Raw genomic sequence first — 15,429 nt, 5'->3', positions numbered from 1 at the left:
AAGATGGATAGATGGAGATGGAGAGATAGATAGAGAGATGGAGATAAAGATGGATAGATGGATATTTAGATCAGAGCAACAGAGACAGAGATGTGAAAAAAGAAGCCACTGAGATGTAGATGTATCTACACCGATACGGAAAGACAAAACCTCAGAGACCACGCAGTGTAAAGGTCCGAGTCTCCGCCTTGTTTCTGTCTTCAATCAATCAAATGGCACACACACACACACACACACACACACACACACACACACACAAACACCTCAGTGGTCTCAGGAACAGACAGACTGAGACGAGACGAGACAGGGCTACCAGACGAGGGTTGGGTATGCGCTAAAAACACGTCTGACCTCAAATCGAAGATGTCGGCATGAAAGTGTGTCACGTCAAAAACGAGAAATTGTCTCGGGAGTCTTGTTTTGTAGGTTAGACGCCGAACACCGAGAGAATCATCAAAACATGGCAGAAAGAGCTGCAGATAAAGTGCAGCCAGCTGTCTGGAGCTCTCACGCTTTATTTTCAGACACGGCTGAGCAGGAACATCTCTGTCCTGAGGACCAGCAGGGGACGAGTCATTAGGGAAACATTCATTTTACCCATTTGGAGTTGCGTTAATTTTAAGGAACATCCATGGAACAAGTGACTTGCTGTTCATGCCTGATGTTAGAGCAGCTCTCCTTTTCTCGAAAAATGAAAATGAAGACAAAATCGAACAATGATGACTTTCATGACATCTACTTCATTTCAATGAGACATAACGGCATTGTGATGTCATGACAAAGGGGGTGTGGCTACGGTGTCAGTCACAATAAAGGAGGCGTGGCTTTTGTATTTGTCATTCTCTGAAAAAAAGGCGTGGCCTCTGCTTTATTTATATATTTTTGTCACATCAGATGTTTTTAATCGTATCATTTTAAACCCTTAACATTTTTAAAACTCTACAGAAACCGGCTCATTATTTATTCATCGCTGAAAAAAACCCATCATGAATAATTTATCATATTTTTTAATTCCACTTTATCTTTTCCAGAAATCTCTCACGGATATGTGTAGGAGGATGTGATAAACACACACACACACACACATACACACGTGTTTAAAATATTCACTTCCTGCTGTAACATCAGCTGTGATTTAGTAAATGACGAGGCGCGTGTGAGATAGCAGACACTGGGTTACAGGAAGAGCTTCCTGTTAGATTATTTGTTCAGTGCTTCAACCTGAAAAGATAAAAACACACACACACGTGTGCGACGTGATCCAACACTGTTATCAGCAAGCTGTCTGCGCTACGCGTTTGTTAGCGAGTGTGTGCGGTGGGATTGTCGGCTAAGTGCCTTGCTCAAGGGCAGAGTAACACTAACGCTCCTGAGGGACTCGCTCTGTCAGGCCTTTGATTTCTACTCCATCACCCGAGCCGCAGCGGCGCGCGCCGTGGAAGCCGTCCAACTCCGATTTTAGCTGCGTTTTCTCGCTCGTTCTTAACAAAAAAAAGAAAAGAAGAACGCGGGTGAATTTGTTTTCACGTTTCCACAATTTCCTGTACGGCAAAGACGTTAACAAATAGATCGCCTTTTCATCTTATTGGCACTCGCGTGCACACAGAAACAAACTGCTTAAGCTTTGCTCTTAGCAATATGCTGCGTTTCTCTCGATTGAATCTCCTTGGTAACAGTCTGGCAGCTCGAGCGAGCGAATAAGGCCAGAAAGAAAGCCGGTTTGCGCTGAAGAGCTGCAGCTGAGGTGAAAAAAAAAACGAGAGAAAAAGATTCTGCTCTAATTTTCATCTCAGCATAACAGCAGCAGCTCACTGACCATCTGCTTCAGCTCAAATGATTCTCGTGTTTTCACTTATCGAGTCCAGATCGCACAGATGTCCATGTTCCGTCTGCCAATTAGTGACATTTCTGCATTACTTCTAAATCAAACACGTGATGGATAAAGTGTGAGCGTCGCTGCGTGACTTTTCCACACCGTAGCCGATTTAGGGTCAGGCATCAGAGTTCGTTAGAAACATTACAGGGATTGAAAAACGTAACAAATGTTTAGGGTAAAAGAAGAAAAATTAATTGTTGCAGCAAACATTTTCCTCGAAACAGCATCACTTCCTGTTCAGAATTCGTCACTTCCTGTTACATGAAATACACGATGGTGACAGTAACAGTGTTTTCCCCGGGTTAATCACAATCTCAGAGTTCGTCACGTTATATATACGTAATATATGCAAATGAAGGAGGCGTGGCCTCTGTACCTGTTCATCCAAGTAAAAGAGGTGTGGCTTCTGTGTGTAGGTCAATATCATGTGGGTGTGGCTTCGGTGTCAATCACAATTAATTAGATGTGGCCTATGTTTTTCCTTACAATGAAGGAGGTGTGGCTTCTGTGTCAGTTACAGTTAAGGAGGTGTGGCTTATGTGTAATTTACAGTGAAGGAGGTGTGGCTTCTGTGTCAGTCACAATGAAGGAGGTGTGGCTTGTGTGTCAGTCATAATGAAGGAAGTGTGTCTTCTGTGTAATTTACAGTGAAGGAGGTGTGGCTTCTGTGTCAGTCACAATGAAGGAGGTGTGGCTTCTGTCAATCACAGTAAAGAAGGTGTGGCTTCTGTGTCAGTCACAGTGAAGTAGGTGTGTTTTTTGTGTCAGTCACAGTGAAGGATGTGTGTTTTTTGTGTCAGTCACAGTAATGAAGGTGTGGCTTCTGTGTCAGTCACAATTAAGGAGGTGTGGCTTCTGTGTCAGTCAGAGTGGAGGAGGTGTGGCTTCTGTCAATCACAGTGAATGAGGTCTGACTTCTGTGTCAGTTACAGTGAGGGAGGTGTGGCCTCTGAGTCCATTAATAAGGAGTTGTGGCCTCTGTGTTAGTCACAGTAAAGGAGGCGTGGCTGTCACAGTATTTAGCAACAAACAGTACACGTGGCATGTTACACCATCATATAATCCACATACATTAGATGTGAATTGGACATGTGAAGAGGAGGAAGATGTGCTGCAGGTTGTTCTCACCACCTGAGAGATGGCAATCAACCACTGAGGCTGAAGTCTGAAGCCCAGATAAAAATTCTTCGAAACCGCACACCCTTTTTTCTCCCTGCTATCAGCGATGTCCGCGCCTTCCAGCTCGGCGTCTCGCGTCAGTGTAAAATTGACCTTTCGTGCCAGACGGCGCTGTAATTTGCGGTCAGCGGATCCAGCATCCGAATCTTGATCTAATCAGGAGGCTTTTGTGGTGTGGACGGGGTAGAGGATAATTGAAGCGTTTCCTTTCTCCTGCCTCTTATCGCAGTAGCCAGAGCTCAGGTTCTTGGACGGCACTCTGTTTCTTGTTTGAGAAGAAAAAGAGGTTGATGAAAGGAAACACTCGGATCCTTGAAGTTCCTCAGCGCACGCTATGAATATTGATACGGAGTTTAACGGGAACTGTCAGGACGGGATCGATGTTTCTAGCCAAGTGAGGACTCGTTAAAAAGACGATTGTTATATCATTACAACAGTTTCAGTTTCACACACTCACACACACACACACACACAGTGCTAAAAATGCACTTCTATGTGTCTCTGTAAATACATTTATACAGTGAAAATGGAGAATGCTCAAATGCTATATTAAACATTGATTAGCGAAGGGTGGATTTAATTACATTCCTACACATCACTGGTTTACATTCACAGCACAACAATTCTACAATTCTACAGAAAAAAACATTATTTTCCAATCATTAACACTGAAACTGATGACTGCACATAGAAGCTATTATGTTTTTATGTAATTATGATTTAATAATTAGTCACCTGTTCCTATGGTAAACATGATTTTGTTCTCATTAGATGATTAATTTCATGTTTATGAAACTTTAATAATGTATTTGCTTAAGGAGACAATTTGTTGAATACGAAACTTATTTCTTTCTTTAGATTTTTATGTTAAATTTCCTGGTGCGATTTTCAGACTCAGATCTTTCACTTTTCCACATGATTTTTACCTGTAAGATTATTTTTTTATTAATCTTTTGATTTTTTTCTACATATTTCAGATATTTTTATAACTTGTTATTTTTGTGTCACTTATTCATTTATTATTGTTCCGAACAATTCACATATCACATGATTTTAAAGTTTATTTGTTTATTTACAATGAATCATTATATCGAAAATATATATAACATTATTTTATACATCACCCAAATCATTTATAACCTGTCATTCATTAATTTATTCATTTATTAATTCATTAATTTATTCATTTATTAATGTATTAATTTGTTTATTATTCATTCATTCAGGTATTAATACTTTTTTTATTAATAATTAATTAGTTTATTCATTTGTTTGTTCTTTTATTCATTCATATATTAATTAATTAAATAAATAATAATGTATTTTCTTCATTCATTTGTTCATTCATTGATCTATTTGTTCAATTATTAATAATTTATTTAATAATTTATTTATTTATTCAGTCAGTCAGTCATTAATTATTCATCTATTTATTACACATGATTAACTTCCTTATTTTACATGATTCAATCATTCACACTCGTCTTCACATAATGCCATCGTTTAATTTTTTTATTTTTCATCATCGGACACATTTTCTCACGCGTGATCGCACATTTTTTACAGATCACGTGTTTACACGTGTTCACTGTACAAATATTGAAATACACATTCACATGTTTATTTTACACAATCGTCACATATCACTCACATGATCAGAAACACATGAGGAAGACATCTGGTATTATTACCCCACTCTCACACGTTTTCTCCATGAGGGACGTGACAGAATCTGTTACCTCACATCAGATCCAAAGGCGACGCCTGGGGTCGTAAAGAGGCGACTCGCGGTTTGTGTACAAGTCACCCTTATTTTCTGCACATGTTCCAGTTTTTGGTGTGTGTGTGTGTGTGTGTGTGTGTGTGTGTGTGTGTGTGTGAAATGCTTTACTATTCCCTGTGCACCGTGTGGGATCTGCAGGAGGAAAGAGAAGGCAGGGAAAGCGTTGACCTCACACACGTCTGCGTGAAGGTGAATGTTCCTCGTTGCCACAGGGAGGAACTTTAGAAGGTCAATGTCGTCCTGACTAATTGCTCTCCGTTGTGAGAATTTAGGAGTAGCCAAGTTCTACAGATGCACTCTGTCTGTGTCCGTGTGTGTGTGTGTGTGTGTGCGTGTGTGTGTGTGTGTGTGTGTGTGTTGTTTTAATATCAGCCTGTTCAGCATGGCAAGTTATTATATTGTTTTTCCCCCTTGCTCAGGCAGATTGTTTTATTCGGCTTGTTTGGATCGAGATCGTTCCGCGCCCTCTGTAGCGATGATTAGCGAATGAAACGGCAGCATGGATCATCTGATAAGTAACCTGAAAATGATCACGTCTCTGGAGCGCTTCACTCTTCCTCTCAGCTTCCTGTTTGCCCTCGGGCTTGTTGTTGGCACGGAGCTGCTTAGCTGTAAATGTGTTTACTGTAATTATAGATTGTTGCAGAATTTTGTGCGTTGACGCTCTGTCGTTACGGATCGGCGGATATTTGAAAAATCTCGGCTGCTCGATTTTCTCGCGTGGAGACGCAGAAGAGAGGCGTGTTATTACTCGTTTACAATCTGCATAAAAGATTCATAACCACTTATTACTGATGAGGAAGTGGATAAAGGCAAAAGAAATGCAAATGGCACTTTCACACACACACACACACACACACACACACACACACACACACACACACTGTTGCAGGCCACAGGCTGTGTGTTTCTCTAATGTCACCATCACAGTAATAAGTTTCTGTCTGATGTTGAATAAAATGAATCTGGATTTATGCAAATGGATTTGCATATAAGAGACGGGAGATAAACAAGTAAACAAGGGTCGTATATCAGCGTACACAACGTCATATTAAAATCAAATTCTCATTTAGACAAAAGAAAAATCTGTACAGCAAAGCATAGTTCATGGCTCACAGGAGCGCAACCAGCTGTGCTTTCTCCAGCTCCATGAAGATTTCCTATGCTTTCCATGGCTTGGAGTGGAAGATCTCCTGCTACAGAGCCGTACTGAACGTCTTGGGGATGAATGTGAACGCTGACTGCACCCCAGGCCTCCTCACCTTCTCATCACTACCTGACTTTACGGCTGAATGAATCTGCACAAATCTCCACAAAATCTAGTGGAACATCTTCCCAGAAGAGTGGAGGTTATTATAACAGCAAATGGAGACTAAATGTGGAATGGGATGTTTTAAAAGTACACAACAATCTTATAGTCAGGTGTCTACAAACTTCTGTTCCTATAATTAAGAAGTGTTTAATGTTCCTTTTGTTTCTATCCAACAAACAAAGTAATATAACGGTATAAAGATTTACTTTGACCAAACTAAATCTAGAAATGTCCAGATGTTCCACTTTATTTTCATAGAAACATTTTCCTTAGCATGAAGAACAGCTTTCACAGAACTTTCGTCCACTCATTATCTGTCCAATTACTGTTTTTTCAGAGTTGTTGCATAGAAATAAAAGGAAGATGAAAGACTATATTTATATATATATAGTTTGTATTCTGTGCTCTGACCTGTATTTCTCTCAACACCACTTTGGGTGAACTTGGAGCAGTGGTGATTAAAGCAGTTCCATGTTTAGCGTTTTGGGAAATATAACGCGTCTCGGCGGTGAGATGACGACGGCGTAAATCGGTCCACGCTCCTTTCCCTCGTCGCTCGTGTTTCATATTCAGCTCTACTTTTATTCAGCTGGGCACCAACGGTTTTCTCCTCCAAATGTCACAGGAGCCGAGTGTCTGCACTCACTGTTCCACCAAAAAAACGCTAACGCTGGTGGAATTGTGAGAGGAAATTTAAAAGCGAGAGCATTTGGATGGAGAAAGTTGGTGGAACAAAAATTGCTACTAAGATTTAAAAAGAAACCACACACAGGAATATCCAGTGGATCCTGTTTATATTCAGAGCTCAATCCTGATTGGTCAGAAGCTGTTGATGACTGTAGTGCAGGTTTATATGTTTGCATTTCAATAGCAACAAATATAGTACTTTACATTTGTATGTAAGTTTTCTGTAAGGAGACGTTTATTTAATAATTAAAAGGAAGGAGTCTCCAGTGTTAGTGTTCGGTAACAGTCAGAGATTAAACTGTATTTATTCTGATATTTAACATACAAATACAAGCAATTTTTTATGAGAAAGAAAGAATTTAAGGAACGACTGTAACAGAAGTAAGAATAGATGTTTAAAACCCGTTTTAAGGACATTCAGTGTAACTTTAAATGGATAAAAAGTTTAACGTCGGGTCGTCACTTCTCCGTCCTTCGGTCTGTTGCCATGACATCGTAACACTGAATGTTTTATTTATTTATCACTTTATGTAGTGTGACATAAAAAGAGCATATTATAGAAAATCTGGAAATCATTGGGAATACTGTTCGGGTTTACTTTACTCTGAAACAGAAAAAAATAAACATTTCTATGCAACTCAAATTGTTGGAGACGTTGTGGCTCACAAGATGCAAACCACTTTCACATATTTTGTGGATGCCCTGATATCAGGGGGTTTTGGAAAGATATAAATAATGTATTAGAAAAGATTTTTAACATTTCAGTTGACTTCAGCTTTGAAGTACTTTATATGATTTCTGGGAAAGAAGAACGTACAGAACGTTCATGTGTACAGAAGAATTCTTGCTTCAAGTAAAAAAGTTGTTACTAGATGCTGGATTATAGATTAGATAGATACATTAGATTAGATTATAAATCTATTCCGCCACAAATACAGGATTGGATTGAAGTTGTGAAAAGTATATTTACTGCGGAGAAAATTACATTTTGTGTGAATAACAATAAAGTTGTATTGGTTGACTTTTGGTCTAAATGGATTAAATATAAGACTCCTATTGAACCAAATCAGGTTTTTTTTTTTTTTTTTTTATAGAATCAATATTTTATGTTTAGTTTTTTAGAGATTCCGTCCAAATTCCTTTTCTTTTGTAAATAGTTTCTGTAGAATTGAAAGATAATTTTAAGAGATATTTTGATCTGTTATTGCCATGAAGAACTTGCTGATCTTTCTTTCTTTCTTTCTTTCTTTCTTTCTTTCTTTCTTTCTTTCTTTCTTCCTTTCTTTCTTTCTTTCTTTCTTTTCCCCTCTGATTAGGGAGTATATTTAAGTCAGAGGTCTTGTATCAAATGTATAAACAGATGTTGTGTCTCTTTGCGCTGAAATTTTTTTAAAATAAATAAATAAATAAGTTTGTATTTAATAATGTAAATGTATTAGACAATTAGTAGGTATTTGTATATATATATTATACATGTTTTTTTCCCCAGTCATAAGTGGTTCTTTGGAGATATACAATTATATTTTGTCTTTGGATGCAGCATGAAATTTTCCCTCCAAACCTGTTCCATGGCTTTCCATTGGTTGGAGGGAAGATCTCCTGCTATTAAACCCTATTGAACATGAATGAATGTGAAGGCTGACTGCTGAACGCACCCCAGGCCTCCTCACCTCACCTACATCACTACTTTGCATGATTCATGAAAAAGAAAATAATTTATGTTCAGACATGTGATATAAAAACCATGTGTAAGTTCTGTGTCTGAACTGAATGGAGAAGTGAAACAGAAATGTTCTGCTCCAGCTTGCACATTTTCAGTCGTTTTTTTGGTTACGGTTTTATTCCCGGAGCCCCGGCATCGTAAATCAGCGGCGCTACACACTTATCTTACTCAATTAACAGCAATTAAAGCATGCGAACGCGGGTAAAAGCAGTGTGTAAGAGTTTTCTCAGAAAGCCAGCTCAGTTCACATCGTGCTAAATGAGGAATAATCGCTCGGTATTGTGTAAAGATTTCTGTTTAAAAGAAAGGGAGGTTTGAGTACAGCGGCTGCTACTGTTCCCTCGAGCATTTCTTTTATAATTTAACAAATCCGTGACAAAAAGGTTTTCACGTAACGTCAGACTTCACGCACAAGCTGGAGCATGTGGAGGATTAACATCAGCGTCAGTCATCATCGTCTCAGTTCTTTATTTATTTATTTTCATGGACAGCTTTCTGAAGATCAGAGGAGATAATAAAATAAACAAACCGTGTGTGAATATGCAGAGTTTTCGTGTGAATCCTGGATTCTGATTGGTTAGAAGGAGCTGATTGGTTTTCTTTAACTCTGACAGTAGCGCAGATCGTTGTGATGAGAATACGTTCAGTGCAAGCCCTTCACTAACAAAAAGACGTTTTCTTGATGGAAGCTAAAACCTGTATCTAGCATGCAGCATTGATGGAGCCTTTCCAAAAAGACAAGCTGCTCATTCCACAGGCACTAATGCAACACCATACCAGCAGAGATGTGGCTTTCTGAACTGAGCGCTGATAAAAAGCCAGATGGTCCCACTCCTCTTTAGTCCGGAGGACGTGGTGTCCAAAAAGAAATTAAAATTTAGATTTGTCTGGCCACCGAGCAGTTTTCCAGTTTTCCAGTTTTCCAAAAGCAGTGAATTTCTTTACAGAAACATTATTCATGTCTTATTGTGTTTTAAATGCTGTGCCTCCTGAGGGCCCAAAGATCCGATATTGATTTTCCCCCGTGTTTCTTGTGCACAAAGATTTCACCAGATTCTTTGGAACTTTTGATGATATTTTGTTCTGTAGATGATTTGATATTCAACTGTTTTGCAATTTGAAGTTAAGAAACATTATTCCACAATTTGTTTGTGATTGGTGAAGCTCCGCCCATCTTTACTTCTGAGAGACTCTGCATCTCTTTTTATACTCAATCGTCTTACTGACCTGCTGTCAATTAACCTCATTAGTCGCAAAATGTTTCTTCAATTGTTTTCATTTTAACACACACTTTTCCAGACATTTGTTGATCCGTTACTTTTTTGACACGTGTCGTCGCCATCAAATTCAAATGACCTATTTTTTCATTTAAAATGGTAAATTTTCCTTATTTACACAACTGATATGTTTTCTTTGTAAAATAAAATATTTGTTTGTGAGATTTGTGAATCATTGCATTCTTTTTTATTTACATTTTAGACCAGGGCTGAGAAGATAAAATAAACAATATACAGAACTTTTTATATCTGATTTATATTCTGATTGGTTCGGAGGAGCTGATTGTTTTTAACTCTGACAGTAGTGCAGTTTTTTACTGCAAATCCGGAAGCGTTTTCTCCTTCACTTTACGTTTAAGCTGTATGCTGTATGATGATGATGCAACTTGTTACAGACTTATTTTTTTCTTCTCGTCCTTCTCCAGCTGCACTCCAACTCAGATAAAGGTGACGGCTCGATCCGGTATCTACTCTCCGGAGAAGGCGCCGGTACCATCTTCAGTATTAATGAGTCCACAGGAGATATTCATGCCACCAAGAGCTTGGACCGTGAGAAGAAGAACCACTACGTCCTCCACGCTCGTGCCATCCACAGCGTCACACATCACACCGTGGAACCTGAGTCCGAGTTCATCATCAAGGTTCAGGATGTGAACGACAATGCTCCTACCTTTCCCAACGGCCCTTTCGCTGCCTCCGTCCCTGAGATGGCCGACATTGGTGAGTGTGTGTGTGTGTGTGTGTGTGTGTGTGTGTGTGTGTGTGTGTAAAATGTGAGTGTGTTAATGATATTCTACAGGGAGATGTGAGATAATAAGACAGTGAGAACCAGTGAAACAAGAAGAAAAATCAGTGTGTGTGTGTGTGTGTGTGTGTGTGTGTGTAAGGGAACTAGAGAAAGCCTTAGGGGGGAAAATACAGGCAGAAAAACCTAAAGAGATGGGTATTGTGTGTGTGTGTGTGTGTGTGTGTGTGTGTGTGTGTGTGTGTGTGTGTGTGTGTGTGTGGTTGAAAGGGAGGAGAAGAAATGAAAAATTAAACACTAGTGAGGTCTAAAAAAACAGAGGCGTTGCTTCATACTCAGAAAAAAACCCCAGAAGCTGTTTTCAAAAGATGATTTATTCTGGAGTACACACGAAATTTCCAGGAAAATGTGTTGAAACTGTACATTTCACTGTTAGAGGCAGAAAAGTCAATCAGCTTAAGAGCTGTGAGGTGCAACTGGAAGTTTATATACGACTTGTTACATCTACAATTCTGCTGAAATCACACCCAGATATAAAGACGTGCCAGAAGATCACATTTAATAAATAATCATGTTTCTACTAATAATGAAGCTGTTGGAGTTAAAACCTGGTGCTGTTTTTTTCTTCTGTTCCTCGTTTGAACGTTTTCTTCTCCACTCATCTCCAAATTAATCCTGTGCCTCGAGCCGCTTCTAAAAATCCCCGTATTCACCATAGAAGTTCCACCACATGCAAAACTCCTCCATGGAGCTCAGTGAGGTCATTAGGAAATGTGTACAGTCACTGTTTTACTCTGTTTACTGGATGTTTCTATGGTTACAGTTGTTTATAAACAGCACTTTCATTTAGATTCAACTGACGAATGCAAACAACCAACACTCTGAACTCACACCTGAACTCCTTCCAGCCAATCACAATCCACTATTCACAGCTGAACTCCTTCCAGCCAATCACAATCCACTATACACACCTGAACTCCTTCCAGCCAATCACAATCCACTATTCACACCTGAACTCCTTCCAGCCAATCACAATCCACTATTCACACCTGAACTCCTTCCAGCCAATCACAATCCACTATTCACACCTGAACTCCTTCCAGCCAATCGCAATCCACTATTCACACCTGAACTCCTTCCAGCCAATCACAATCCACTATTCACACCTGAACTCCTTCCAGCCAATCACAATCCACTATTCACACCTGAACTCCTTCCAGCCAATCACAATCCACTATTCACACCTGAACTCCTTCCAGCCAATCACAATCCACTATTCACACCTGAACTCCTTCCAGCCAATCACAGTCCTTTATTCACAAAATAAAATCCATATCTGGAATCAGGGTGGTGTGTGGTGTGTGAGCTGCTCATGGCTTTATTAGCTTGGTCATCAGTTTGTGATGGAGCGCTGCAGCATCCCGGGTCTTCCACGATGTCTCGCTTGTTTGCAGCTACAATTTATGAGATCTTGGCGTGGTTACAGAGAACCTCCAGAGAGCATCCGGCATTTTAAACAGCTTCAGCCAGAGGAGCAAAAACTGTTGTTTCAGCATCGCGGCGCAGGATCGGCCCCGTATACACCACATTTCACATGCTAAAAAAACTTTTAGTAACATTTGTGCTGACTCCATGATACTGGAGCGTGATTCCTTGGACCGTTTCCCGGCTTCTGGAAATCGGCTGCTGTGTAAAAGCTGAGCAAAACACAACACTTACCTGCTTTTCGCCTCGGCAGGCGCTGTCCAGCCCGGCTGATAAATAACTCTGCGGGAATGTGTTAGGAAAGCGCTAATTGTGCACAGACCTTTTCCTCCCTCTTGCAATCGATGAGCCGAGCTCAGGCTAGAAGTGATCAATTCCTCACCACCAACCCGGTGCACACACACACACACACACACACACACACACACACACACACACACACACACACACACACATCAGAGGACTCCGATTGAACTGCCTACTTCACAACTCGATTTACCTCACACACACACACACACACACACACACACACACACACACACACACACACAGGAAAAATAAATGAATAAATTATGAAAGGAAATACAGAAGTGCTACAGATGGAGTTCTCCCGCTGCAACGCACGACGCTGATGGATGAAATGATTTGTTTGTGTTGATGGAACTCTCCCCGGCCGAACGACTCAGCAGGAGCACGAGCAGTCGACTAAATAAAAAGGCCTGCATGTTTTTATACGCTGGAGTAATCCCCGAGAGGAAATGGTCTGTTTTTCCTCCTGGAAGGAAGTGGAGTTCAGAGTGCAGACTCGGCTGCGGTACAGCGCTCCTTGAGCGGTTAAGCTGAGGGTTAAAGGCTTCACTCGATCCTACAGCAGCGCTTTGGGAGGTCTGGGTTTAAACTTATAATCACCCGGTCACCAGCTCTAAAACTCTCCAACTGCCAGAAAAATTTGTCTCTTCTGTGTCAACATTTGGTTTATTGAACGTGAGAGTGGCGCAGAGCCTCTTTCAAAAAAACCACACTGTAGGAGAAAAGGGTTTTGGAGGATATAAGATAGAAGTTAAGATAGATAGATAGATAGATAGATAGATAGATAGATAGATAGATAGATAGATAGATAGATAGATAGATAGATAGATAGATAGATAGATAGATAGATAGATAGATAGATAGATAGACAGACAGACAGACAGACAGACAGACAGACAGACGTTTAGGGTTAATAAGCGTCACCCTGGACCACACACATCCTCTCACGTTTGTTATTCCATATATTCCAGTCCTTTGTCTTTCTCTCCACCTAATTACATGATATAACGTTTGATAAATATAATTCAAACCTTTAACATTAAGCCACACCCACAAAACTCCATATAAGGCAAAGAGAGTCAAAACAATCTGGAGACTAAACGCTGAAGGAGAGGCGTCTTAATCATGGTACTGGAATCTGGGGCAGGTTCATGATTAGACCTAGAGAGGTGATTCCTATCGGAGCAGGTCCTCTGCGATTTGCATGAATTAAACCCACTAAAACGTCTTTGTGCTCTTTCTGCTTCCATACAGGAACGTCGGTTATCCAGATCACTGCCACGGACGCCGACGACCCCACGTACGGCAACAGTGCCAGGATCGTCTACAGCATCCTGCAGGGCCAGTCATATTTCAGCATTGACCCCAAAACCGGTGAGCAGAAACAGAGCATGGCTTCTTTATCTTCCTCTTCTTCTTCTTCTTCTTCTTCTTCTTCTTCTGCTCCCAATGCTGCTATTTACACACACTCATCACTCTCTCCCCCATTATACTGACTTCTACAGGAGCCAGGTGTCGACTTTTCTACTGTTTTCATCTGAATGGAAATGTGTGTGTGTGTGTGTGTGTGTGTGTGTGTGTGTGTGTGTGTGTGTGTGTGTGTGTGTGGGCATTTAAACAATAAACATTTTATATTTATGTGACACGAAATCAAGAGCTCATCAGAATGAGGAGAAATCAAAAAGTGTGTCAAATAGACAGACAGACAGATAGACAGACAGACAGACAGACAGACAGACAGACAGACAGACAGACAGACAGAGAAAATATTTTTCATTATTCTCCTCTAAATTGTGTACCTGCCGGGATTATGGCTCTAGAATACGTTTCCCATCAGCCACTGCACCCTCACCTGTCCTATCACATGATCTCTGCACCTGAATCAGATTATGCATTAAAGTCTCACATTAAATCTCACTGCACTTGTTCTTTGCTCATCCAGGTTTACTTCTGTTCTGTTAATCTCCTGTGTTGTTTTTTCGATGTCCCTCGTGTTCACTTCCTGCTTCCTAACATGGTGAAGAGTCGACTGTTGGACTCGTTCGCTAAGACGATACACGACGGCATTTCTCATAAAAATCAGGTTGTGTTGGCAAGTAATCAGTGAGCGAGTGAGTGAGAGAGAGAGAGAGAGAGAGAGAGAGAGAGAGAGAGAGAGAGAGAGAGAGAGAGAGGTGTGAGTCAGTCCACTGCAGCAGACCCCTTAAGAGCAGAGCATCAGGGAGCCCATTAAACAACCTTCTTATTGTGCAGGTTATTGTGCCGGCCTCTGCAGACTGTAATTGACGTCCTCTCTTATTGTGGAGGGCCTTTCAGTCAGCCTGTTCTGCGCTTCCACAGAAATTAGACAAGCCGCGGAGTGCTCCCTCCTTCCCTCTTTCCCTCCTTCCCTCCTTCCCTCCCTTTACCACAATGCGTCTTTTGTTGCCTTGTCTTTGTGGGCAAAGCATCCCGGTAAACGTCTGTATAGGCCTTCGAGTGCATAAAGTGGATGGATTGCATGTGTGTGTGTGTGTGTGTGTGTGTGTGTGTGTGTGTGTGTGTGTAAAACACAGAGAGAAAAAGAGATGGATGGTGTTGCATGAGCGAGAAACAGACCGAGCAGTGATTATATGTTGAACTGGACTTGAACCTGGCCATAAAGGTGTGTTATATAAAATTCCTGAGATATCTCAGAGAGAATGATATCGCTCTCCGCTCAAAGCCACCAAGAAGAAAAAGCGTGACCGCTCGAAGCCTGCAGTGGAAGAAGGTCCGCGTCGAGTGTGAAGGTTATGTGTGTGTTACGTCAAAGGGAATTTATTCACCTACTGTGTAACTACGTGTTTTAATGCAAGTTCAAATAAAACACATCAAAGAATAAAACAGGACAGAAGAACTTTTCTTATATTATATTATATTATATTATATTATATTATATTATATATAATTTTTTTTATAAAATATTATATTATATTAAATTTTATTTTATTTTATATTATATAATATATATATTTTTTTTATAAAATATTATTTTATAATAGTATTGATATTTTTTTAAAAGACTGTGTTTT

General features: G+C 40.2%; 1 protein-coding gene across 1 annotated transcript in view; it reads left to right on the top strand.

Annotated features, from left to right (window-relative positions):
• The window catches only part of LOC124403078 (cadherin-18-like), a 50,886-nt gene that overhangs the window by 14,896 nt on the left and 20,561 nt on the right, over positions 1 to 15,429 (top strand). The window contains exons 3-4 of the mRNA XM_046876657.1: positions 10,263 to 10,557; positions 13,631 to 13,750. Coding sequence (XP_046732613.1) covers positions 10,263 to 10,557; positions 13,631 to 13,750 — 415 coding nt within the window. The remainder of the gene's footprint in view (positions 1 to 10,262; positions 10,558 to 13,630; positions 13,751 to 15,429) is intronic.

Source organism: Silurus meridionalis, chromosome 20 (assembly GCF_014805685.1).
Source record: "Silurus meridionalis isolate SWU-2019-XX chromosome 20, ASM1480568v1, whole genome shotgun sequence".
Taxonomy (NCBI): Eukaryota; Metazoa; Chordata; class Actinopteri; order Siluriformes; family Siluridae; genus Silurus; species Silurus meridionalis.
The sequence above is the reverse complement of the archived record's forward strand: the minus strand, read 5'-3'. Positions and strand labels throughout refer to the sequence as shown.